The sequence below is a fragment of the Pan paniscus genome, chromosome 10, assembly GCF_029289425.2.
Source record: "Pan paniscus chromosome 10, NHGRI_mPanPan1-v2.0_pri, whole genome shotgun sequence".
In the NCBI taxonomy this organism is placed as follows: domain Eukaryota; kingdom Metazoa; phylum Chordata; class Mammalia; order Primates; family Hominidae; genus Pan; species Pan paniscus.
The window spans coordinates 107,097,113-107,124,549 of NC_073259.2; the positions used below are offsets into that span (position 1 = coordinate 107,097,113).

The 27,437-nt window shown below is 40.0% G+C and overlaps 1 protein-coding gene across 19 annotated transcripts in view; it reads right to left on the minus strand.

Moving 5' to 3' along the window:
- Positions 1 to 27,437, minus strand: part of ANKS1B (ankyrin repeat and sterile alpha motif domain containing 1B) — a 1,251,294-nt gene that overhangs the window by 304,988 nt on the left and 918,869 nt on the right. For all 19 annotated transcript variants that reach the window (XM_034934289.3, XM_034934279.3, XM_034934293.3 and 16 more), the window contains one exon: positions 18,494 to 18,646. In XM_034934289.3, the coding sequence (XP_034790180.1) occupies positions 18,494 to 18,646 (153 nt within the window). The remainder of the gene's footprint in view (positions 1 to 18,493; positions 18,647 to 27,437) is intronic.

A 27,437-nucleotide genomic window follows, 5' to 3' on the forward strand; every position in this document is an offset into this window, starting at 1 on the left:
TGAGCCACTGCACCTGACAAGCAATTTAATCCGAGGAGTCATGGAGTCTTATACATGTGAAGTCTTGTTGATGAAAGATAGGAAGATGGAGAGGAGCTGGAGGAGAACATGATATTAAGCCAAGTATTTAAAAACTACTGATGAGCTAGGAATCAAGCTGAGTGCATTCATTCATATATTAATCAAATACTTTTTGAACATCTTCTATGTGTTTCAGGTGTTGACAGTGCAGAGGTGAGCATGTGTTCTCCAGGGTGAAGGACACTGGAGGAGATTTAGGGTTATAAAAACAAACAAATAACAAACGCACATATATTCAGAGTAACATGATAGAAATAGATGGTCAGGAGATACCACCTCAGTTTGGGCGATGAGGAAGGCCTTGACCCAAGGAGGTGACATGATGTGAGCTGAGATGATGTGGAAGGTGTTGGGGCTTAGAAAACACCACCCCGAAATGAAGGCCTCAGAAGCAGCCTCAGAAGCAAAAGTTTTTCTCTGACCTTCTCCTGCCCTCCTGTTTCTCAGTCCCATTCTCTCCTGAGGCTAGCGATAGAAACTAGGATCCCTCTTCCCCAGGGTGGGTCATAGAAACCAGACCCCTTCTTCCCCAAAGCCAGCCATAAAATCTAAAAATATTACTCTAACTTTCCCTCCACCTTTCTATGTGAAAACTGGCCACAGAGAAATTATCTGACTTACCTTGTTTGACTGTAGGTCGTAAGACCCCCATTCCAGAGAGGGTCTTGCCCAACACAGAGAAGGAAGGAATGCATGCTCAGGGGGGCCAGGAAGAATCTAGACAGACAGGCCTTCCTGGCTTTCTTCACTCAGTCTATTAGCATTAGATCAGACCCTTTTTTGGGTCCAATAATATTTCGGCACAGCTGTCCATATTTTGTTGAAACGAAGTGTAAAAATGGACAATCTCCCCTGTATTTTTGGGTCTTCATCCTGAAGGCTCCCATGTTTACATGCTAAATAAATTTGTGTGCCTTTTCTCTTAGTAATCTGCTTGAATGTGAATTGATTTTTCCGCAAACCTTTAGAGGGCCAAGGGCAACTTTCTTCTTGGCCCCAACAAAGGAGAAGGACGGAGATGCATGTAAAGCGGTCCAGGCAGAGGGAAGAGCAACTGTAATGGCCCTGAGGCAGGAATATACTTGGAGTTTGCAAAGAATCAGATGATATCCAGGCTAGAATCAGAGTAAGGGCATGTCTGGAAAAAGTGGAAAAGGCAGCAGGGGTTAATGATAAGCACGTGGCCATGGCTGGGCTTCGGGAAGGGTGAGGCTTCAGGTCTTTGTGGTTTGGTCTGAAAGCGACTGAGGTTCCACTGGGTGAGCTGCTCAGGGCACATCCTGATGCAGACAGCCTGTTGGCTCTGACAGCAGCTCTCCCATCCTCCCAGCTGCAATGACTGCCGAGTTGGCTTTGCTTTGAGTATTCCAATCACACAGGGCCTGCACCTCTCTGCATTCCCTGGGGGTGATTTTGATAGTTTCTCTGTGTGCACAGTGATTTTGAGGCAGGAGATACATGAGCGACTGCAGCAGCATAAGAAGTCAGTGGTGTCAACGCCTGACAACTACCATGACTGAAAAAGTTAGATTCCTGAAGTGACTTCATTTATATTGCCATATCCTGACAGAATCTGAGGCCACTCTTGGTATATGAACACAGTATCATCTTATATATATGGAAATAAAAAAGAATGGGAGGTTTTTTTTTTTTTTTTCTTAAGCAAAAGGAAAATATTAACTCAAGACCCAAACTGTTTTATTCATTTGTGGACTCCCACAATACCTTCCTTACACAGTTATTTCACTGATTCTAGAACACACACTTTTCCTCATTTACCATCTGTGAAATGATAATGCATCTTACAATCCACAGTGCCTCACAATTGCCATCACATGGTTGTCATAGCCCATACCCACATGCTTGGTCATAGCTGTTCATGTGTTGAGTATAATTGGCATTTAAACTGTGTTCAAAATGATTACATTATAATTTGGCATCAGTACTTGGAAAGATACAAATACAGTAGGGAGAGGATAATTTGATATTTGTGAAGCAAATAACTTCACTGGAGAAGAGACTGCAATGACATATTTCCTTTAAAAGCAGTAACCATGTGCATTGTGGGTCTGAAGGAAGGAAGATATCCACAAATGCATGAGGCCTTATTATGCTTTGTTACTGCAATATATGAAAAAGATTACATGTTACATGCCAAGGAACTCAACAAAGGCAGGAGTAATTGACAAAGCCCTCTATATGAAGGAAATGTTCAATCTGTGTGAGGCTGTTGTGATGGGTTTATGTGTTGGACAGAATCACCATAAGGCTCTGTGTCACAGTTTAATTGGCAGCATTTGTTTTTCTTTTGTAGGAATGCATAACATAATGATGCATCTTATAATAGATGGTATTTCTAGGTTCCATGAAATAGAGTGGAACAAAGTAGATGTTTTTGTCTTTAGATGACTAGGGCTATGCAAATACTAGACCTCACTTGTCCCATCACGTTCAAAATGTCTCTGCAGTTTATTTACATATTACCAAAGAGCTGTCCACTTGAAAACTTATAGTCAGCATTGTGTCTCAAGCCAAGGTAAACCAAACTAAACATTCTTATGGCAACACGGCCAGGCACGGTGGCTCACGTCTGTAATCCCAGCACTTTGGGAGGCCGAGGTGGGCAGATCACGAGGTCAGGAGTTCGAGACCAGCCTGGCCAAAATAGTGAAACCCCATCTCGACTAAAAATACAGAAAACTAGCTGGGTGTGGTGGCGGGTCCCTGTAATCCTAGCTACTCGGGAGGCTGAGGCTTGAACCTGGGAGGCAGAGGTTGCAGTGAGCCGAGATAGCGCTGCTGCACACCAGCTGGGGCGACAGAGCTCTGTCTCAAAAAAAAAAAAAAAAAAAATTCTTATAGAAACTTGATACTCTTGGTTGGTGAACTGAATTTTATCAAAAGCATCTATGGCACATAGGCAGATGATTGTGGAATACATGGCCTTAATGAAAAATAAGCTAACTGCTTAGGCGATTATTTCAAATTCAGTTTAAGGAAGTCACTGTGTTTTAGCGTCTGATTTTGAACATCAGGACTAAAGACCCTGAGGCTTTTTTCCTTGAAGGTACTATCAGGTCAGTGTGAAAAAGCTGTTTGCCAGGGGAGCCAGTTGGAAACGAATGAAATAATTTACATTCCTGCTGTGGGCAAGTTGTCAATCATTATGTGTGAAGCCTGTACCATCATTTTTCTCCTATATCTACACAAGGATGCTGTCTTAAAGATGTAGTCAAGTGCCGTGACAACTAGCAGGTCAATAGCTGAGGACACGTTGCCTGGTGTATGGTGGTAGAGAAAGGGCACACCTCTATTCCCCAAACTCCAGGCCGGCTGCTTGATGTAATAGCAGGTTGTAAAGTGAAAAAGCTTCTGCATGAAAGGATAGCCTTTACATGGGGTACAGAGCGCAGAAACGTTTTTTGGCCACACATTGGTTTTTCTCAGCCATGGATCATAATGATTATCAGTAGAATCATTTGTTTTAAATGCAGAGAAGAGCTGAAATGCTTCTATGTATCATTGCTTCTGGAGATTTCTAGAAATGTGTGCTAGGTAGTTCAATTTACCATGTCCAAATGGAACTCTTGATTTCTCCCTCCAAATTTTCCCTAACAAATATTCCCAATCTCAAGAAACCTCAGGCCAAAAACATTTCCACCGATCCTTAATTCCTTTGATTTATCTACAATCAATATCACATTCATCATCTCTATTTTCCTTGTAAATCCTGACTCAGATATTCTCACCTTCTTCACCACACCACTTTAGTACAAGGCACCACCATCTCTTGCCCCAACTACTAGGTGAATGCCTCAGTAGGTTTTCAATGACCTCCATCCCCATTCCCACAGCAGCCAAAGTGAGCGTTTCAAGCATAAACCAAACCATAACTCTCTCCTGTTTAACACCCCTCTGATGCTCACGCTCACATTTAGATTACTATGCAACCCCTCTCCACAGCTCACAATACTTGATCCTGGGCCACCACTGTGACATCTTTTCTATCAGCCTTTTCCCTGGCTCATGCTACTACAGCCACACTGGCTTCCTTGCTGGTCCTCAAACAGGCATGGTCCTGCCGCAGGGGATCTGCACTTGCCGCTCCCTCAGCCTGGAGTGCTGATCTCTGCATGGCTTCTTCCCACACTTGGTTCAGATCTCTGCCTAAATGAAACCTCCTCAAAGAAGTCTTTCCTGATCACCCTCCTGAAGATCTGGTCACTGTCTATCCTCTTACCCTGCTCTATGTTTCCTTATAGTATGTGCCACTAGCTGATATCATATTACAGACTTATCTGTTACCTGCTTATTGTCTTTGTCCAGCTCTAGAATGTAAGTTCCATAAGAGCAGGAGCTCTGTTGGTTTTGTTTCCAATGCATTTCTAGAGACTAGAACAGTGCTTGGCATATAGTAGGTGTTCAGTAAATATTTTCATTCAATATAAATACTGCATATACTTCTTCATATGTCGTCTTCCCAGTTGGACACTTTCTAGGCATACTGGGCCCTCACAAAGATGTATAGAGTGTGGACTACCTTTCAACTGAAGCATTTTACCGGACATGCCAACTGATGGCAGCACCCAGGGATGGCAATGAGATGGTGTGTGCATCACCCAAGTGGCCCTCCACAGTCAAGTAGGTCGCTGAAGTCTGTCTCTGATGACTTTGCCTCCCACGTCTTCCTCTGTGTCTTTCCTTCCCATTCTTCCCCTGGCAGCAATTCATTCAGTGGGTATTTTTAAGCACCTGCTTTGTGAAGGGCATTGTGTGAACATACAGCTGAGCCCTCCGAGGTCAGGTCTTCGAGGAGTTTGGTGTCTGGTGGAGAGGCGCGATGAATCCACATAAAAACAAGGGCTGGTAAAAGGTGAAGTGTCTTGCCCCAGTGGAATAAGGAACTAGAAACTGAAATTGGCTCATCTGACTCTGAGTCCAGCCTCTCATCCACTCTGCTGCCTTGCAGCCCACCCAAGCCTGCCTTCCCTCTGGCACTCCTCTGCAGTTTGTTTATTTATTTATTATTATACTTTAAGTTTCAGGGTATATGTGCACAATGTGCAGGTTAGTTACATATGTATACATGTGCCATGCTGGTGCGCTGCACCCACTAACTCGTCCTCTGCAGTTTTAATCTTTGTTCTAAATCCTCCTTTTCCCCTTCTCTATATTCAAAGCACCAAATCCTGCCCTTCTAGGTGAAGTTATACATCAGCTGATGATCAGATCAGACTAGTTCACAGTAAGTGAGAATGACTCATAGATTTAGTTCTCTCAGGTGGCGTTTGTATTGTAGTTTGTCTCTGCTGCAGCCAGTCACAAGGAGATACATGTGTGGGAGTATCTGTTTCTCTATTTTTGGGGGGACTGCAGGAAAAAGGATGCCACCTGGGGTCTGCTTATTTACTGTAAGTCTTTCTACCTTACCCTGCCTCTCAGGCTTCCATAATGAAGTAGGTCTGGCCACGGGTCTTTCTCCTTCCTTAGTACAATTTCTGAAGGGAAGGCAATATTCCATTTTTGGCATTTGGGAGGTGGTGAAACAGGCACCCTCTCTGTTCTCTCTCACTCTTTCTCTCTCTCTATGTGCGTGTGTGTGTATAGTGTTACTACAGGGTCATTTATACCAGCACGCCTCATAAGTTGCACCCCTGTTCGTCTTGTGCACCATGTGCCCTCCAGTGGCTGCCACGAAGAAGAAATGGAACTTCCTAAGTCAGTCATCCTGACAGACACTGTTGGAAACTTTCTCTGCAAGGCTGAGAACATGAGGGAAAGACTGCGGATGTTCATTCTGTTGTTAAACGTATCTCTGTTGCAAGACCAGCCTAGTGTACCGCCTTTCATGACACAATACATCTGTGAATATAAAATAACAGGAACTGGTGGCTTTTCTCATCAAAATCCAACCAGTTCTCTTCAGACACTTCTTAACCTGTAAAATGGGAATGGCAACAGTGTGCATCTCATAGGGTTCAGGTGAGGGGAAATATATCAGGATATATGATGTATATATGACATATATGTCAGACTTAGAACACTCTCACACAAAAGTGTCTTTAGGTCAATCAACAGGTATTTATTTGCCACCTCCGGTGTGCTAGAAACTGTTCTAGGAGCTGGGGATACAGGAGTCAACAAAATAATCTATGCCCTGATGGGGCTGATTGTGGTTAATAATCATGATAGCAAAGGCATAGCCAGGATCCAAATCCCCGCAGTCTAGCTCCGAGTCCTCAGTCTCCTCCATGACTCCATAGCACCTCTTGTTCACTGAGCAAGAGAATGCGAATAATACACTTGAGATGACGTTGTGAGTTGAGAGCCTGGACATCAGGGATAAAGACCTGTACTTGGCAGCCATCTACTTTGAGGCTGCTAGCTGAAACCTGTCCAAGAACATAACACTGGGGAAAGGAGGTTTGAGAAAAAATTCTTGAGCAAGATTGACAATTAACGAAGGGGAAGACAAAGGAAGAGTTACTAAAACAAATTCCCATTATTGTTATTATTACTATTATTCCCTGTGCTCATCTAGAGGAGTCAAGTAACCTAAGGAATCAAATTCAATTAAAAAATATTGGTTGCACACCCACTCTGAGCGAAGAGTGGGTGTGCAACAAATATTTGAGCAAGGCACGAAAATGATTTTTCATTAGACAGATACTTTACAATTTAATTTTCTAAAATAGCTGAGTTTGATGGTCAATGAGTTCAATAAACAATTTTCCAGCTTTTTATACATCTAGCAATTCCATGATCACACAGTGTGTTTATCATCTATCATTCTCCAATTACTGAATATTGGTTGGGGTTCCTGTCCCTCAGTTTTCCATACATTTAGGCCTCCTTGCATGGTACCCTATCCAGGTCATTTTTTCCCCCCGGTGAGCCCCCATTGATCATCTTAGATTTTCTGAGATGGTTTTGATTTCACATATTTTGAGTGGGGGCTTACAAACAATAATAAGATCATCCATAATTCTAAAATCTCTCTTCTTTTCTCTAATTAAAACCTTTGTGGGCCAGGCACATTGACTCATGCCTGTAATCCCAGCACTTTGGGATGCCTACATAGGAGGATCACTTGAGCCCAGGAGTTCACAACAAGCCTAGGTAACATAAGGAAACACCGTCTCTACAAATAATAAAAATAAATTAGTCAGGTGTGGTGGTGTGCGCCTAGTCCCAGCTACTTGGGAGGCTGAGAAGGGAGCACTGCCTGAGCCTGGAAGGTTGAGGATGCAGTGAAACTTGATTGCACCACTGCACTCTAGCCTGGGTGACAAGTGAGACCCTGTCTCGAAACAACAACAACAAAACAAAACAAAACAAAATAAAACAAAAAAACCCATAAAACACCAAAATAAAACAACCCCCCCAAAATCTCTGGGGTGCACTGATTGCAGTAATGGTCCCATTTCTTCACCCTTCCCTACACTCAAGCTATTTACCGTGTGATTTTGCAGTTGCTCCTATTGAGAGGTGAACTATATCCTCCCCTCCCAAGCTGATTTTGAGTTTTCCATATAGCTTCCTTCGGCCAAGTGCTGGCAGATGTGATGTAAGTAGAGGTGTAAAAAAGCGCTTGCTCGTTTTTGTTTGTTTGTTTCTTTCTTTGTTATGAAGACATGTCTGCGATAGCATACTAGAGAGTGGGGCACAGGGAGTCCCAGCTGTTTCAGCTGAGACCACCCCAGGTCAGTCAACTCTCATATGCCAGAAGACTAGAGCCAACTGCCAGATGTGAGGGAGCCAGATGAGATCAGAAGAAATTTGCAGCCAAGCCCAGCCTAAATCGCTGACCCACAAACTGTAAGCTCAGCTAAACAAATGTCTATCGCTTTAAGCCACTTCATTTTCAGACAGCTTGTTCCATAGCATTGTTGAGGCAATGGATAACTGATAATGCTTCCCATAAATCTTAGGAACTTGGAAGCTGCCCCTCCATTTGCCCTCCTTTAAGCAAAAAATTGAATGCTATTTGCAAAGCATTGTATAAAATGCTTTATTAGATTATCTTATTGAATCCTGACAACAATATCTAGCAGACAGATATAATGCTATTATCCAAATTTCAGAGGCAAGGAAATTGAAGCTTAGAGAAGGTTAAGTGACTTGACCAAAGTGCTTTTAGAAAAGCAGAGATTCTACAACCAGTCTTCTAAATCTTGGAAGACTGCTTTTAGCCACGGCTGCCTGCCATTTACTCTTTGGATTCTCCATTCTACCTGTTCTGCTGCCTACTTCTACCACCTAATTAGGAGAAGACCTTGTGTTCCCATTTGGGATATAGATACCCACTTTCATACTGGGTTTACCCCTAATATTTCTCTCCATACCACTCATATGGATGGTTGTCTTCCCCATTAATCTGGAAATTTTTTGAGGGTAAAGACTAAAATACTTATATTTTTATCCCCACAACTCTATGCAGTATTTTTTTAAAAAGATCATAGTCATGTTTTAAGGTAGCTATTCCATAAAACATATAAAAAGGTAAAAAATACTCTCCTAGAGAATATATGCATATTTAAAAGGACACTGTTATTCAAATTAATCTAATTTGTGGAATACACAGTAGAGGGTTTTCCCCATTTTGTTAAATAGTTTTAGTTATATGGTATTTGAGTGTAGTGTTTGCTTGAATATCTACAAAAATAAAACTCTTTTGACTCATTTATAGATTAATTCCAGAAGCAGGGATTAATACAAAACTGGCAGTGAATAATTTCTGTTTTGCAGTTAGTTTCTGCATTTAAGAAATTGCTTTAGGGTTCAGTAACTTGCCCTGGACTTCAGGTATGCTGCCACCAGATGGCAGCAGGGTGCCAGGCATAAGGCTTGTAAGCAAAGAATTTGTGTGCTTTCTGAGGCTCAAGGTAATAGCTCTTTCCTTAAGTTCAAAAAGATTTTCAGACCACTGATTTCCAATTTAGCATAATACATTTCTTTACAAAAATAGGTAAACTAAAACTCTAAGCCACCCTAAGACATCTTTAGAACAGATATAAATCCCAAGCTATAAAATCACCTAACTCATTATTACTTCTCTTCTCTAGCATCTAATTATTTCTGTAATGGCTTATACACCATGATGGCTTATATGAATCTTATACACCTACCTCAGTAATAGTGTTAACCATTATAATTTACTTTGAATCTTTATGATCAATCTCTGCCATGGCACCGTGTATGTTAGTTTTCAAAATTCTCAATAGTTTTTCTCCAGGTAAAAAAAAATCTATCTGGCTTTCCTTTCATCTGTCTTAAGACAGCAGAGGTTTATCTTTTCAGTATTATCTGAGATCTTCTCTTAAGACCAAAAGTATTTCTCCACTACAGTGGCATGAACAGTGTTTATTTGCATTTCATGTATGTATTTGTGAATATGGAGTACTTTTGCTTTTGTATTTTCTATACTATATAATAATCTACTAGAATATTTCCCCTCTCAAAGCTCTTGGAAGCACAGAGGCAGTTTACCATACTTTAACAGAAATATAGCTGGATTAAAATTTTTTTTTTTTAGCAACAGGCTCTGCCCTAAATATATCAAGAAAAGACTTTAAAGAACAAAAATCTTCATGCCAAATTAGCAAGATACAGGAAAAAAGGTAAGTGGGCAAAATACAGGGAAAAAAAAGCTAACTGATTTAATTATAATATATGAAGATCTGGAACAGATTCTAGGAGGGTTTAGATTTACAGGTGATAAATTGAGAATGAAGCTATCCCTAACTGCTGAGGCACTACTCTGCTCTGTTCGAAGGTCCTCTGCTTCAAGCACAATGAGGTCTGGGAGCCTGAGGGTTGATGCTGAGGACTGAGGGTCAATGCTCATGCAGCTGGAGAAAAAAGACACCAGCAATTCTGTACCTGAGCACAATCAGAAAAAAAAAGGAGGAGAAATGTTCAGCTTCACCCTGACAGTTGTTACACAAAGCTGAGAGAGTCTCTCCCTCTCACATTTACAAAGTCCAGGAGCGGAAAGATTTTCAGCAGGAGTAAGCCATGAGGGTTTGGACAAGGCTGGTAGGGGAAAATGTTATCTCCTGGGCATACTGGGAAGCTGAGAGTCCAGGGCAGGTGAATGGGGTTGGAGATGGGAATGAGGGAGGACAGCATCTGAGCAGTAAATCCTGGAACTAGAGTTAGCATATCAAGCAGGGCTATCTATGCACCCAAGGTAAGTTCTGGCTGGGAGAAGCAGATGGCAACTAAGCTGTGAAAATAGGCTCCAAGGGACCAGCTCCCAGCGTAACTCTGGGGGGAGGGATCTGGGGAAGTACGAAAAACATAGAGAGGCAAAAGAAAAATAAAATAGGAGGAGAAGAGAAAGGGATGGATCATAGAAAGCTCTTATTTGATTTTGAGTCTCACAGGAAACCCATGAAGCCAGCAGGGCAGGTATTTTTTATCCTCTATTTACAAATGAGAAACTGAGTCCCAGAGGGGGTAAGTGACTTTTTTTAAGGTCAACATACCGAGGGGCGGATATAAGATTCAAAGTCAAGTGACCTGATTCCAAGCTAAAGATGAAAGAAGAGAGGGCACATTTGAAACCCTGACACACACACTGTATGTCCTACTCTTTGCTTTATAAACAGTAAGTAAAATTTTTCAAATAATGGAAGCTTAGTCTTTTAAGGGTCAAACGGAAGCAGCTTTAGCCACTGTTGAAAAGCATTTCTGAAATGTATTATATTTGCCCTTGCCTCCTTTGAAAACTGACTGTAATCTACTCTCTTCTTGATACATGGGTTATAATTATAAAAATTTACTGTATTTATGAACTTCTAATTCAGTGATACCCTCAGGTTCTATGGAGGCACATGTGTTTTTTAAAAAATTAATTTTTTTTGCTGCCCCACCTAATACATTCATGGCTAGAAATAGCTGTGTAGCAGAACTGGCTGAGTCAGCTCCTTCTTCCCTCACAGCCAGCTCTTCCTTCTTAAGTGTGTCTGCTGCTGGTCCCTATCTACTGCTTCTGATCAGGTCATTCCGCTTATTAAAATCCTTTAGTGACTCCCTCTAACCACTGGTTGCAGTAGTTTGCAAAACAGGCTGCACATGAAAATCACTTGAGGAGCTTTTAAGACCTCCTGATACCCAGGTGCCAACACGAAAGATTTCAATTCAATTGTTTTAGATATGGGGCCCTCACCTACAGGGATTAACATAAGTAGCATGAACTCTTGCTTCTGGCCAAGATGGAATAACGGGGGCTAGATTTATCTTTCCAATGGACACAACTAAAAGTCCAGATGAATACATTAAACAATGGTTTTCAAGGCAACGGGCATGAGGCATTGAAGGACAGTGATCCCTGAGAGATGGAAAACAAACAAAATGAGTTGCATTTGCCTGCTATTGCCCCTCAGAGAATTTCTAGGCCATGCAGCAGAAAGGAAGAATTCAGAAGGAGTCTGCAAGACTCCTTAAATAGAAAAGATGAAGCAGAGAATCCAGGTAGACTAGCGTGGCTAGAGTTTGCCAGGCAGAGTATTAGAGAGCAGGGAGTTCTGATCAGTACATGCATGTGAGGAAATGGTATAAAATCAAATGAAAAACCAGCTGAAAAGATGAGTAGGAATAGTCTTTAAAGCTCAAACTGGACTGGTAAAACTGAGATTTGCAAACTATTCAAATTGGGAAGCCCTGAAATTCAAAGGGCATTGGTCAAGTACTCAGAAGGGTATTGCCCTCGTGGTGGGGAAGTATTGTCAATAGACTAAACAATTCTCTGGCCTTGCCTAACCTTAAAAGCAAGACCTGAAAGATCAAAGACTATTCAAAGAATTTTCCTGTATCCCAGAGCAATACCCAAAAATATCTGTAGGAATAAAAAAAAAAAATCCAGCATCCAACAAGGTAAAATTCATAATGTCTGGCGTGTAATAAAAATTACCAGACATGCAAAAAAACAGCAAGGAGAAAAATCAATAAAACCCAAACCTAAACTGACACAGGTGTTACAATTAGAAGACAAAGATATTAAACCAGTAACTGTAACTGTATTCCATATGTTCCACAAGTTGGAGGAAACAGCATGTTTAATAGAGACAGAAAATATAAGAAAGACCCAAGTCCGGCCGGGTGCGGTGGCTCATGCCTGTAATCCCAGCACTTTGGGAGGCCGAGGCAGGCGGATCACAAGGTCAGGAGATGGAGACCATCCTGGCTAACACGCTGAAACCCCGTCTCTACTAAAAATACAAAAAATTAGCTGAGTAAGGTGGTGGGCACCTGTAGTCCCAGCTACTTGGAAGGCTGAGGCAGAAGAATGGTGTGAACCCAGGAGGCAGAGCTTGCAGTGAGCAGAGATTGCAGAGATTGTGCCACTGCACTCCAGCCTGGGCAACAGAGCAAGACTCTGTCTTAAAAAAAAAAAAAAAGAAAAGAAAAAGAAAGACCCAAGTCTAACTTGTGAAGATGAAAACTATAATGTCCGAGATAAAAAATACACTGCATAGTAACAGTGACAGATTAGCTATTCTAAGAAGAAAAGATGAGTGAACTTAAAGACATAGCAATAGAAACAATCCAAATGTGTCACAGAGAGAAAAAAGACTGAAAAAAATGAATAGGACATTGGTGAACTGTAGTACAACTTTAAATGACCTAATACTGATGTATTTGGGGTTTCCAAATGAGAGGAGAAATAAGGTGAGTAATAGAAAATATTCTGAGGCCAGATATGGTGGCTTACAACTGTAATCCCAGCACTTTGGGAGGCCAAGGCAGGTGGATCACTTGAAGTCAGGAGTTCAAGACCAGCCTGGCCAACATGGTGAAACCCTATCTCCACTAAAAATACAAAAATTAGCCAGGTGTGGTGTCGCATGCCTGCAGTCCCAGCTACTTGAGAGGCTGAGGCAGGAGAATCGCTTGAACCTGGGAGGCGGAGGTTGCAGTGAGCTGAGATTGTGCCACTGCACTCCAGCCTGGATGAGAGAATAAGACTCTGTCTCAGAAAAACAAAAAAATTTCAGAGATAATGACTAAAAAATTTCCAAAGTTGATGACAATGGTAAGTCTCATATTTAAGAAGCTCAAAAAACTTCGCACGTAGAAAACATGCAAAAAATGATACCAATGTGTGTAATAATCAAATTGCTGTAAACCAGTGAAAAAGACAACACCTTCAGTGCAGCCAGGGGGAAAAAAACTGACCCATTATGTATAGAGGAACAATAAAATGGCGGCAGGTTTCTTGTTAGAAATAAAGCAGAAGAGAGGCTGGTGGAGCAATATCTTTAAAGTACTGTTCGTTAGAATTCTATACCCAGCAAAACTATGTTTCATGAATGAAGGCAAAATGAAGTATTTTTCAGACATACAAAAGCTGTGAAAATTTATCACTAGCAGCCTCACACTATAGAATAATGTCAAAGACAGTCCTTCAGGTAGAAGGAAAATGACACCAGATGGAACTAAGGGTCTACATAAAGGAATGAAGAGCTTGGTTGGCTTCGAGGGTGTGTGACCTGTATGGTTACACAAGGTCCTGCAGATAGAAGGGCCTTGTGCTAGCTTTAATGTTTTGATGTTACTGGCTAAAAATTTTTAATAATTTTTGAACAAGGGGCCCTATATTTTCATTTTGCACTGGTAGCTGGTCCTGATGAAGAATACTTAGTAGTCCATAGAGGTGGAGGCAGAGGCTGGAATGCCGAGCTTGGCTCTGAAGATCCAGGCCATACGTTCAGGCATGGAATAGGGAAGAGATGGAGGTGGCTTCTTCAGAGGAAATTTGGAATGTTTTAATTTTAATCACGAGAAGGGTGAATGAACAGATGTCCACTAAAATAAAAATTTTAAGGTAGCAATTTCTGGGTAATTAGAACACAATTTTCCTTTCTGCACAGAGATAGATCATAAATGGCTATAATTAGAGAGTTTCAGTTCTTTCTGAAGTTCATTTGTTGCGGAGTGTTCAAAACTGTCTCTTCAGGCCAAAATGCCTTGTTTACTGTGTGTGTGTTTTACTATTTCTGATATCAACGCTTTAATAATGCCTGTTCTGTAATATTGGCCCAGAGGTACTGCAAGAGTGTAAATTCACTTTACATGAAAAAGAAAAGCTATATTACTTCCAATGACATTTTAGTGATTAAATGCATTTTATTTGTAGTATAATTCTATCCCAGTTTAGGTCAAAGCTCCGAAGTTGAGAGTAGTATAACAAGTGTGGACATGCAAAAGATGCTGAAAGGTAGTAGAAATAATAATGTCAGACCTAGCCCATCACCACCCTCCAGAACATATATGAAAGGATTAGAAATCAATGTTAAGTGTGTATTTATTTGGGAGACTGTCCATCCTAAATGAGGACAAATGTCAGGGTGCTTTTCCCAAAACTTGGGCTGGCTGAGGGAAGCTTCAAGAGAATCCCTGGAACAGCTTGAAATCTAGATGCAGGGGGTGGAGTTGGTAGAGTCCAGAAGCTTTACCTGATATATGCCTGGAAAAGTCTAAAGCTCAGAGGTGGTATCTAGCTGTCCTGAAGGCTTGTGGGGAGCCAGCTGTACTTTATATAGGTATAAATGCAATGCTTAAATCCACAGATAATTTATAAAGTTCACTCTACACTTGAATACTCACATCCAGTCATTTAGCTGAAGCCCTCGGCTTTGATTAAAGTTGTTAATATTTGAAGTGTTGACTGATGTAACCTCCCTGGTATGGAAATATGAATATTTCTCATTTATTATGTCCCGTGGTGAAAGCATAACCTTTTACTTAAAATAATTGGTTTGAAAATGGAATTAGAATATTCGTCCTCCCCATTCCTCCCCTGCAATTTGTGAATTTAGTAATTATTCTTCTTGGTTATGAGCATAAGTTACCATTTACCTTTATTCAATATGTACACACACACACACACACACACACACACACACACACTCTCACAGAATGCAAAAAAAAAATTAGGAAATAAAGTTATCGCAACTTTAGCAATGAGAGCGGGGTAGACAGAAGTGTGAGTTTATAATGCTGATCATGAAATAAAAACTTCAAAGCAAGCCTAAATCTGATACTCATAGGATGATAGCTCTACTGCATTTAAAGCAAATAAAGTCACATTTCTCAAGAATTAATGCAAAATTAGAAAGTTTCCTTTGAAAATCTCTTAGCACATCTCCAAGTGATTAGCTTTCCTGGGAAAGCTGGAAATTAAATCAACAACATTGAAAGAAAAAAAACCTCACAGTCCTAAATTAAACAGTCATGTAAATATAGTTTCCAAAGCTACTAGGCAAGAAGCAAATGATTTTCTAAACAATTTACTGTTGCAAAAATAATGCCGGATTATTTTCATGGGGCATGTGAAATAATTTACATGGGACACACGTGGATATTGCTACCTTAGCAATCTTATCTAGTTCTACCCAAAGGTATTTAAAAAACAACCACTGACGCTGAAGTTATTTGTAATCATATCAGCAGCCTATCTCCTCATCCTCCATTCTCTTCCCCTCCACCAGCTGACTTTTGTATCAAAGGCAGGCTACCCTTGCACTTCTCTTTTCACTTAACATAGAACAACAGTTACTGGAGCAATCTGGTTCCCTTAAAACTAGCGACTCATTACAATGGTTCAGGATGTGAACTTCCCTAAAAGGCTTTGCTCTAAATCAAGGTGACTGCACATTCCCTTTTAGGCTAGAAAACAACAAACTATGCATTCTTAGTATAGGATTATTCAGCCCATATATTATATGAGACTACCTCATATTTGGGTACCTCTCTCATTAGTTGGGATAAACAAGTCTTGAATTTGAGATAATTCAAAATCTTTGTAAGCCAAAGGCATGCACACATTTTGCCTTTTTCTCATTTTAAAACCCAGTAACCCAAAACCATCACATGAACTACCCAATTCTATTGGGCATACAAATTCTGTTTTCTGATTTCCAAGTCTGAAGGTTCAGGTCAATTTTTGTCCATAATTAACATGGACATAATTAATCTGCTGAGTTAAATGACATACAAATCCTCACCACCAAGAGTGTGAACTTGCCCATAAAGTTGTCACACAGAAAATTGAATTCCATCAGCTTACTTTAAGGAAAATATACTGAGTTAGTGGTAGACACAGATGGCATGCTCCAGAGGATTTTGGCCTTAAGGTCTAAGAGACAGTGACTATGTTTTCAAATTTTGACACAATGCTTGTGACAGGCACTTCTCCCTGTATTGAAGCCAGAAAACTGTTAAGAGCCAACATGGGTGGAAAAGACCAGTTTTCTTTTTTTCTTTTTCTTTTTTTTTGAGACAGAGTCTTGCTCAGTCGCCCAGGCTGGAGTGCAGTGGCGCGATCTCTGCTCACTGCAAGCTCCGCCTCCTGGGTTCATGCCATTCTCCTGCCTCAGCCTCCCGAGTAGCTGGGACTACAGGTGCCCGCCACCACGCCTGGCTAATTTTTTTTTTTTTTTTTTTTTTTGTATTTTTCATAGAGGCGGGGTTTCACCATGTTAGCCAGGATGGTCTGATCTCCTGATGTTGTGATCCACCCGCCTCGACCTCCCAAAGTGCTGGGATTACCGGCGTGAGCCACCGCGCCTGACTAGAAAAGACTAATTTTCCGTCTCAAGTCAAGGCTGATTGGCCTCATGGGTGGTGGTGGATCAGTCCCTAAGCCCCGGCAGTAAAGCCAGGGGCCGTGATCCCCATAGTCACTGCAGCTGTCTACAAGGTCTGGCTGCAGTCACTAAACAAGGATCTCTAGGCCACAGGTACCCCCAGCACTGGGGAAAGTGAGTGCCCAAGCTTACATCTTAAACGCTAGTTCAGGCCTTTGGATTTTGAGAGACATAGAGCCTCACATTGTAAGTGATCCTTACTTCAATGAAAACATATAATAGAGTCCTATTGAAATCCATTCTTTACAATGGGAGATTACTGCTAATGCTAGCTAGGTGAGTGATTCATGTGCTACCTATTATAAATATTAATTCGTCAATAGGTAGCAGTGTGATTCAGAAAATGTTACATAGGGATATTTTTCAAGCTATTCCATTAACTAATTAACTGGGATGCAACTTAAGTTGGAAGATTGTTTGGTTGATGTATGGAAGGTACCCCTTTAAAAAATATCTATGAGTAGCCATGTGATGAGTGTCAAGTTCTTGACAGAGAATTGAAATCTTAGCCTGCTGCGACCAAAGAGCAATACTGTTTCAGTTAGTTCCGCTGCCACACAGACTGAATGAAATTAACCAAAGGCTTTATGTTAGACAACGAGTCTCTTCTGAAATAATGATAGCTTTTGTGAGGGCATAAGAAGCAGAAAGTTAAGAAAGAGTTACTTATGGCCATACAATCACATTAATTTGTCTATTTAATGTGACTTTTGGATTCAAGAACAATTTCTATACGATGTTCTAGAAAAGACATTATTTTTTCAGAAAGACTTTTAAAAGCAAGGAATTAATTAGTTACTAATAATAACCATCATTTAAAATAAGCAATGGCATGTAATGTGTAGAACCTGGACTTTTGGCGAGAAAGTGACATAAAGAGTAGAACAGAGCACTTTTGAACCAGCAGAGACTTATTTGCTTTATCTCTTAGTTCATAAATGCCATTTTTCCTCAATCATTTACTATAAAACTAAAACTATTCTTTAAAAAACTAAGTGATTTCTCATTGTTACTGTTAAAAAGAAATGTGTGCTATGCCAAATATAATTCAAATGAATGACCATTTTATGTTACATTTTCATCTTATTCCTTCATTTATGCTAGAAAATAACAAAAGTAAAAATGCAATGAGAAAAGTATCAAAATCATGTATGCAGATTCAGTTGATCTCTTTGGGCTTGAATATTTGGCAACATATGTTGGCCAGTCTTTATAGGAAATCTATGCTAAGTGTATGAATAAAACAGAGACAACGTAAGATTAGACACTAGCTTCAGAAAATAAAATTTTGATAATACAGCAGCCTATTTAGTAAGAATAAAAGCAGTCTCGGAGTGTGAGATTTGTATATGTGATGAAGAAATAGAGACAAGGAAACATGATAGAGATAGAAAACTAAAAAAATGATAATTTAAATCTTTAACAGTGAATATGAGCAAAGACCAGAATAGGAACCTATTTATTATCATATCTATATCCTATAACTGAAAAAATTTCCTAAAAAGGAGAACACAAAAATGCTTGGAAGATTTTCTTGGATAATGCAAAATACCCTGAGAGTTCTCTCTTTACCTCTTAGTTCCCCCACATTTAAACTTCAAAAGACAATGACTCTGGAGCTTGAGAGAGATTGATATTTAAAACAGAAGGTGTATCTATAAATCCCCATTGGACGTCCAAACACTTCTAAAAAAAGAAAATTAAATTTCATTTATGAAGGGTTGAATAGTTAAGGTGTCACTAAGAGACCAACTTACATTAATAAGTTCAACCTCCCAGATTTTTTTCAGCAGGTCCATCGAAGTGTAGCCATTAATTAGAAAGGCTTTGGTGTAGTCGCCCAGTTCAATGGAATCCAGCCACTCAGCTACAGAGGTGGGATGGTAGCCATCATGCCCAATGGGTCTCATCTGTAATAAAGAAAATTACATTAGGATTAAACTGTATACTTTGTGTCCCAACAACAGAATGCAGATTTCCCCTTGAAAATTTATTTGACATGAAGAACAGATCTTTCTGGAGACGGAAACAAGGAAAAAGAAAACACTTTCTGATGTGTTTTCACAACTCTAAAACATTAATAATTTTCACGCTGAATAAGTGTTCAAAATATACACAGAAATTTCCAATTTAGCTGCTAGATTAGCTCTATATTTGGAAGAGCTAAACATGTCAAACTTCTGTCATAGACATTATTGGCATTCTGGTGGGTGGAATTAAAAATGATGTCAGTTGAATGGTATTAAATTCGATGCGAAAGTCACCAGGAAGTGCACTTTCAACATGTAGATGATAATTCTCATATGCACAGCACCAAAGCATGTGAAAATACTGCATGACTTAAACATTCAAAGGGAATTTGTGCTTATGCAAGACATGTATTGGAGGTAGTGCAAACATGCTGGAGAAACATACTGCTGCGGTGAACCAGTAAAGGAGAGGCCTTTGGGTATTTTAAGACCATGTGTTCTGCATCGACTCTACAGTATGTTAGACATGAATAGAGAACTTGCTGGCAGACAGGCGTCTATTTTTTGTCAGCTATATACAGATTTTTAAAAAATAGGAGAACAAAGAAATGTGACAGCAACATAATGTTTCTGAGTTTAAATTGGAGTGTGAAAGTAATTTAAGCAAGAGGAACTTCTGTGTTTAAAATTTTGTATGGATTATTCTGGTCCTTTAGCTTTTATTTGAAATTGTAGCTGAATCTGTGGTTCTTGGTTTTCGAAGTGACTCACTTCTAAAACTTGGGCTGCTTTGCATGCCATGCCGTATATCTAATACTTCAGTTTTTCAGGAGAGCTGGCACCTCATCAACCTGATGGGGGCCTTCGGTAAAATTCACGATGGAAACAGCAAGGCTGGGCAAAACACAACATAGATTTTCCTCTTTCTTTGATTCAAAGAGATAAATATTAATGGAAATTTATATGATTCTGATTTGCGAGCAGAGAAAAGATTAGTCTGGGAATCAGGGATTCAGATTTTAATCTTAAACATGGTAAGCTTTCTATCACTATGCATGGTTCTCATTTTTGAGATTCTCCCTACTCCTTCATTTTAAAGTTGCTTTTTCTCTTTTCCAGTTGTTCAGCTCCCCATTCTAGTTTCCATTTCAAAGTTTAAATGTTCTCTGTTTTATTTTATTTTTTTTGAAGTGGAGTCTTGCTCTGTTGCCCAGGCTGGAGTGCAGTGGTGTGATCTCAGCTCACTGCAACCTCCCCCTCCTGGGTTCAAGCAATTCTCATTCCTCAGCCTTCCGAGTAGCTGGAACTACAAGTGAGTGTCACCACGCCTTGCTAATTTTTGTATGTGTCTCCACTAAGAGACAGAGTTTCACCATGTTGGCCAGGCTGGTCTCGAACTCCTGACCTCAAGTGATTCACCTGCCTTGGCTTCCTCCCAAAGTGCTGGGATTACAGGCATGAGCCACTGCTCCTGGCCTAAATGTTCTCTATTTTAAAGTTAGAGTACAATTTATTATTTACATTAGAGTCTGAACTTGGTCAGACTTTTACTTTTACTTTTACAATGTAAAAGTACTTCACTTTTACATTGACTGACCCATTTTAGCTACTCATTAAATATTTGTTCATGTAACACTTAACTCTGTGTTTATTATGTGGTAGCTACAAATGTAAATGACAACTCAGCATTTGCAGAATGAAAGTCAGTGGCATTCACAAATCCCTGGATGTTATGTATGTATAAGATCAGAGGCTAGGACCCAAAAGGGAGGCTCATAGATATTCGGTAGCTTCATATTCTATAGAGAATTAAAAAACTATTGGGGCTGGGTACATTCTCCAGGCCTCGTTAAAAGGTGGTTGAACTAACTCTGTTAACCTAAATAATCCCTCTGGCCCCAGGAATCTTCCTGACTGCCCCAGTGACATGAAATAAGAAAGAAAGGGAAGAAAGTGAGAAACACTAAGGTTGAAGTTAACTGCTTAGTAGGGAGGTCTTGCCGTTGGCCCATCCATAAAGCTGACCACTCCAGCAGCAGATACTCGGGACAAGCTTAGGGAGTCTTGATGACTGGATTTGGGTCAAAGTCAGTTGTCTCATACCAGAGAACTGTGCAATGGGGTTACCACAGGTTACCCCCAAGCACTTACACAACACTCTTTTGAGGAAGCAATTAGTGGCCATCTGACACACAGAGGGTGTTGATGGTCAGTGGTGGCCAAAGAATCAGGGAACCCACGACAGGACTGCAAAGAAAATCTAGGTAAGTACAAGGACGTTTGCTTGTCCCTCCAATCCCCCTTTCTTGTCCCAATGCCAGAAAATTTAGAATCAGAAGAGAGAAGTGCCAGTCCCTTGGGGGAAGTCTAAACTTGGGGGAGGGGGAGGTGGTGAGGAAAATAAAACTGGAGGTTTCAAATAAATTGGAACTGAGCCTTCAACATTTTACATGGTTGGAAAGTTATTGGAAATGTCTGAGATGATATTTATAAATAGTAAAGGGAGGGTCAGTTGAGCTTGGTTGATTGATTGGAAAATAAAAAAAATAAAATAAAACAGCAACCATCATATCAGGATTGCACTGAATGCAGGCTGTTCAGTGGTCTGATTACTCCTGTAAGGCAAGTTCTCCTAGACCAATCTTAAAGAGGTGAGAGGGAGGGAAATATTTGGTGGGAGGATGAAAGACAAGGGCAGGGTAGAGAGCACAACTAAAGAGACCTTGGAAATGGGTGTGCTGAGGTGTACAGGGCAGTATCATCCACCCACTCATTCAATAAATATTTAATCAATGCCTTTTCTGATGAATGTTGTGGAAATGGTAGAGAACAAAACAGTCATAGTCTCTCCCTCATGGAGATTATAACTCTTAATTAAAATATGCGAACAGATGACCAATAAATTATGAAGGTTCTGCATACCTGAAGAGAGGAAACCATTAGAGCCACATGCAGTTACAAAATTAACTTGACACATATTTAATGATATGCAGAATAGTTACTGTGCTGCACAATAATTTCTTCCAAAGCAATGATCCCATCTGTTCCTTTATTTCTGTCCCTACTGCCATTACCCTGTTTAGGTTCTTGTCAGTGCTTACAAAAACTAACACAATAGCCTTCTACATGGTCTCCCACCTTTGATCCAGCTTGTATCTTGCTACTACCTTAGTCTTCCTAAAAGTCAGACCCTTAAGTGTACCTTTGTATAAAAACCTGTAGTGGCTCCTTCTCGAAAAAAGTCCAAATGTCCTATTCCAGCATTCAAGGCCGATTGAGATTAGCCTAATCTCCCACTCCTCTGCTATTGTGTACCCAATAAATGTAACTAGACACGTGTATGTCTAAACAGTACATTAAATCGCTAGGCATTCCCTGAAAATGACCTGTATATGACACAGTCATATCTTTGCTAATATAACTTCCCATGCTTGGAATGCTTTTGCCCCTACTTCTGGAGTGATTTCTTCAGGACTGGCTTCTCTTCTTGAGCTCTGAGATGCAAATTTCTAACCATTTGTAGGACATCTCACATAAATGTCCTATAGGTGTCACCAACATAAGTCAAAAACAAATTTAACTCCTTTAGTTCAAAAACAGGCTCTCTTCCTCTTTTTTTCCATTTCAGTTAAGGGCAACTATTACTCCACTGCCCAAGCAGAAGCTTGGGAGTTATCTTACTTTCCTCTTTCTGTTTACTATCATATCTAATTAGGCCAACATGGTCTATCAATTTGATTTCTAAGATGACTCTCAATTCATTTCTCTTCTTCCAAAATGGACTTTGGAATATGACATTCCCAGCAGTGCTACGTATTTGTTGGGTGATCTTTGGCAAGTTACTCTTTCAGCCTGTTTCCTCTTTTTTAGAATAAGCATAATAATACCTATTCCAAGTGTTGTTGTAAAGATTATATGAAATAGGGAATAAAAATTGCCTAGCACAGTGATTTGAAGATAATAGCTATTCAATTATAACTCTTAGTTCTCTTTTCTCCCCATTGCCCTAAATTAGACCCATGCTTATTTTGAAATTGCATAATATTCTGCCATTGGCTGCTAGTCTTTTCAGCTTCCAATCAAAGCTCTCCTCTCTCATCCCTTCCTATTTCTCCTATTTCCTTCCTTCTTTATCTTGTTTTAGAAATGGTTTGCATCTGCTAACATCTTTACCCCTCTCCCCTTCAGCTGACAGTTATTTTTTAGAAACATATCTAATGAGGTCACTCAAGTCGATTGAACTGTTTATCCCAAATCTTCGTTCTCTTACTGTATTAGAATTATGCCCCTGTGCCCTTTGCCAAGGGATCAACATTATGTCTCAGTGTGGCTGGAGTTACTTCCCAGTCTCATCAATGCTGTCCAATAGAATGCGTGAAGTGTCAGTGTGGTGGTTAGAGACGAGGTCTCTGTGCTCCTGTGTTCTACTAATCTTTCAGTGTTCATATGCTCTCTCATAAGAATAGCAAGTGCTGAGAAGTTGCATAACTCCTGGTTCTAGGAGAAAGATGAAGACTCGTGGAGCAAACCTAAATTTAACCCAAAGCTTGGAATCTACCCTAGCTTGATGGGGCTCAGGAAAGTCCAGCTGAAGTTAGCTGAAGCACAGCAGACCCGTGAGTAAGAAAAAAATATTTTTTGTTGTTGTTGCTGTGAACTACTGAAATTTTGATTACAGGGAAAAACTGAATAGTCACTCCTTGTTTAAAAACCCTTGGTGTTTATCCATTATGCCTGTGGAATATAACTCAGACCTTTTAGTTTATGAATCTATTGGCAAATGCATCTTCATGAGACTGAGAAAGATTAGGGATGCTGAATAAGCAAACATCAGTATCCTTCCCAAGCTACCTCATTGTCATGCAGAAACTCTGCATGCCACATCTTTTTTTTTTTTTTTTTTCTGACAGAGTCTCACTCTGTCACCCGGGCACCCAGGCTGGAATGCAGTGGTGCAATCTTGGCTCACTGCAGCCTCCGCCTCCTAGGTTCAAGCAATCCTCCCACCTCGGCTTCCCTAGTAGCTGGGACCACAGGTGTGCACCACTACACCCGGCTAATTTTCTTTTGTATTTTTAGTTGAGACCAGGGTTTCACCGTGTTGCCCAGGCTGGTCTCAAACTCCTGAGCTCAAGCGATCTGCCTGCCTCAACCTCCCAAAGTGTTGGGATTACAGGCACAAGCCACTGCCCCTGCCCTATATGCTGCCTCTTTATTAACCCTAAACTAAGTAATTCTTTATTGTATGAGTTTGATTTTTGGGGCATAATCCACTGTACATGTAATATACCTCCACATCTTCGCTCATGCCATTCCCTCTGCTAGGAATACAGTTTCTACTTTTTCTCCTAATGAAATTCTATCTATCCTTAAAAGGTCCTGTTTAAACGTTACCTCCTGTGTGAATCTTTCTCTAATGTTACCATTATTCCACCGAAAAATCATATCTTCTGCTATATTTCTGTAGTATTTTCCATAGAGTTCTATTATAGTATTATTAAAGTCTGCTTTCAATAATAGAGAAGTGAGTATCTGTCTTCTTCATTGGACTGCCTACCCCTTGGTGAAGAAATGAGGTGTTAATCATTTTTGAAGTCCCTAAATCGTCCAGCAGAGCATCTCACATATGGCAAGCATATGCTAAATGTTTGTTAAATTAAGTGACTTAATGAATACATGAAGACAAAATGACAAATTCATTTCAGTGGCTTGGTATCCATTTGTGGGAGAGATTTGTATTTTGTACTCCATGTTATGAAAACTAAGGTTATCTTTTTCTGCCTAACAATAACATTCATAACTATTTAAAACCTCCATATATCAAGAACCAATTCCAGATAGGATATTGTGTTACAGAATGCAATGGACTTTGTTTCCATAGCACAGAAGACTTGATTCTATTAGCCATGTAGCCATGGGCAAGTCACTTCCTCTCTCTAAGCTTCAGTGGTGTCAGCTATAAAATGAAGGTATTGGACCAAGGATCTCAAAGCTGCTCTGTAATTCCTAAATTTTGCAATTCCATGACTCGTAAATTAATTTTAAATTAGTATCCTATTTGTTTACCCAGGAAAGAAAAAATAAGCCCAAAGACAAAACTAAAATTCATATATATATATATGATAGGACGTGTAGACTAAAGGTCAGATGGCATTCACATTTCTTTCATGTATCTTCAGCAGTACCCATAGGGAGCACTGTGACTGCATTCTCAAATTAGCAATGATGAAACTTTTTTTCCAGCGGGAACATCTGGCAAGACAGGGCTAGGAAGTGACAGCTCCATGGGCCTGCCAGGCCAGCAGTGCTGCTAAGGATGAACGGAAGTCAGGCTCACTCTATAATCTGAGAGGCAGAGTGGTGAGCAGGCAGCAGGCATTCATTACAGAGGCTCGCAACAAGGCAATTTGATTCAATTAGTTGAATTCCAAAGTCTGGAAAAACCTAAGCTGAGACAGAAATTCGAGATAGCAGTGAAGCTTTAGTCTTGGGAAAATTGAGATATATTAACATATTTTTTTTTTTTTGCCAAACGCCTTCCTTGTTCTTGTTCCACCCAAATGACTTTCCTCCAGGAGTTTTTTAGAGCATACTTGGCCTCAGAGAGAGTATGCTGTTAACATCACAGGTGGTACAGCAGGCAGAGAAACCACAGGACAGTACTCTGTGGAGTTCTGGGTTTGAGGGGGTCAGCTACAGGGCAGCTGAACAACCCATGCTCTGAGACTGCTTGATCGACTTCAACCAGAGTAACTCTTATTTTATGCGTTTTAGACAAGTAAGAGGAAGAAAGGTTTTCTCGGCTTTAAAAAGAAATGTTTGAAAACCACGAATCTAGAAGACTTTTGTAAGATTACATGACCACTATGATTTTATTTTCTCTTAACTTTTTAGCTTTATTTGAAATATTATGGATCCGTTATATATATGTGGTTTTATATATATATATACACACATATACATATATACACATCACACATACATACACACACACACACACGTATATATATATATATAGAGAGAGAGAGAGAGAGCCTGTCATTCCATCATTCTTTCTCTTTGCCTGAAGCCAGCATTTTCTGTGCAGATAAGGATAATATCTTATGAGATGACGGAGCCACAGGCTGGAAGGTATAGCAGGAGGAAGGCAATAAAAACAGGTAAAAAAAAATAAAAAGAGAGAGAAAGGTGATATACATTATAATAGCTTTGGGATTAAATGAGAAAAGTAGTTCTTGATGGGACAACTTATTAACCTAGAATTATGATATTGGCATGGTATTTAGAACAAGAGGATAAGGAACCCTGAAAAGCCAATAATGGATTAGACAGGCATTTTTATGTCCAAAAGTGTTAGAAAATTGAGAAAAAGACTACTTGTTGTTCCCTTAAACTTGTCCTCTCTTCTTCCACATAATGGGGTTAAATTGGGTTCATGCCTGCCGGACTAGAGACAAGATACATCAGCTTTTTTTCTGGTTGCTGCTGTGAAAATATGGTTGAGCCTGTGGAATGCTAATGAAAGTGTTGCATGTAACTTTCAGGTCACCTCTAGCTAAAAGAAGTTCCTTGACCTAGAATTCCTCTTTTTTCTTCATCTTCCTATAAGCTGGAACATCAGTGACTGCAGTTCAGCTTTGACTACACAGGCAAAACAATACCCTGGAGTTTGGGAAATGCTTCTCAGACCTCAACGTGCTTAGGAATCATGCAGAGAATCTTATTACCAGACGATTCTAATTCCGTTATTTGGAGGGAGGATTGGAGATTCTGCATTTCTAACCAGCTTCCTGGTGATGCTAATGCTGTCAGTCCATGGACCACACTTTGAGTAGTAGTGCTTTGGAGGATGACAGAGCAACAAATAGAAGGTCCTCGGTCCTTCCAGAATTGCATAGAGCAAAGCCACCTTGTAAACCTGCACTGCTCATTTCAAGACTATTATATGAGAGAAATTAATATTTGATTCTTTAAACCACTGTATTATGAATGTCTCTATTTCAGTATCATAGCCTTTCCTTGAATACAAACATAACTAAAAATAAGGCAGTTTATGTAGAACATTTAAATGAAGCCTGTACTTCCATTTGACATTACATTGTATTATCTCTTGTTTTGTGGGGCCGTAAGTTTTCACATCTGTTATCGTTAAAGAAGCTTCATTTCCTTTAACTGTGTTTGTTGGCATTTCTCTGTCAATCACAGCATCATCCCTTTGTAACAACTATGCAAGGGATAAGAGGAGAAAAATGCAGGGAAACCCCAAGTTTCTAGCTTGGATATCTGGGCAAATGGTGGTGTTACCAGCTAAAAGAGAAAAGAAAATAGACTGGGATGACATGAATAATTTTGAGACATGAGAAATTTAGGATGCTATGCTGTGGAATGGCACTTCAAATTTGGAGAAGTCTGGGGAGACACGCGGCCTTGGGCATCATCAAAGTACAGGTGAGAGTGTTGGCAACTCCACTTATTAGCTATCTGACCTTGAGCAAATCACTCATACTTCCTAAGCATCCATTTTCTGATTAGTAATGTGAAAGATTAAAAGAATATCTATCGCTGAGCGTTGCCATATGTATTCAATGAAACTACACAAGGAGAATTTAGCACAATACTTGGCACACAGAAGCACTCAATAAATCTTTGTTATTTTTATTGTGACAGCTGAAATCATGCACAGGTAGGAATGCAGAGGTGACTTTGTAGTGTGAGAAGAGAAGTGGCCTGA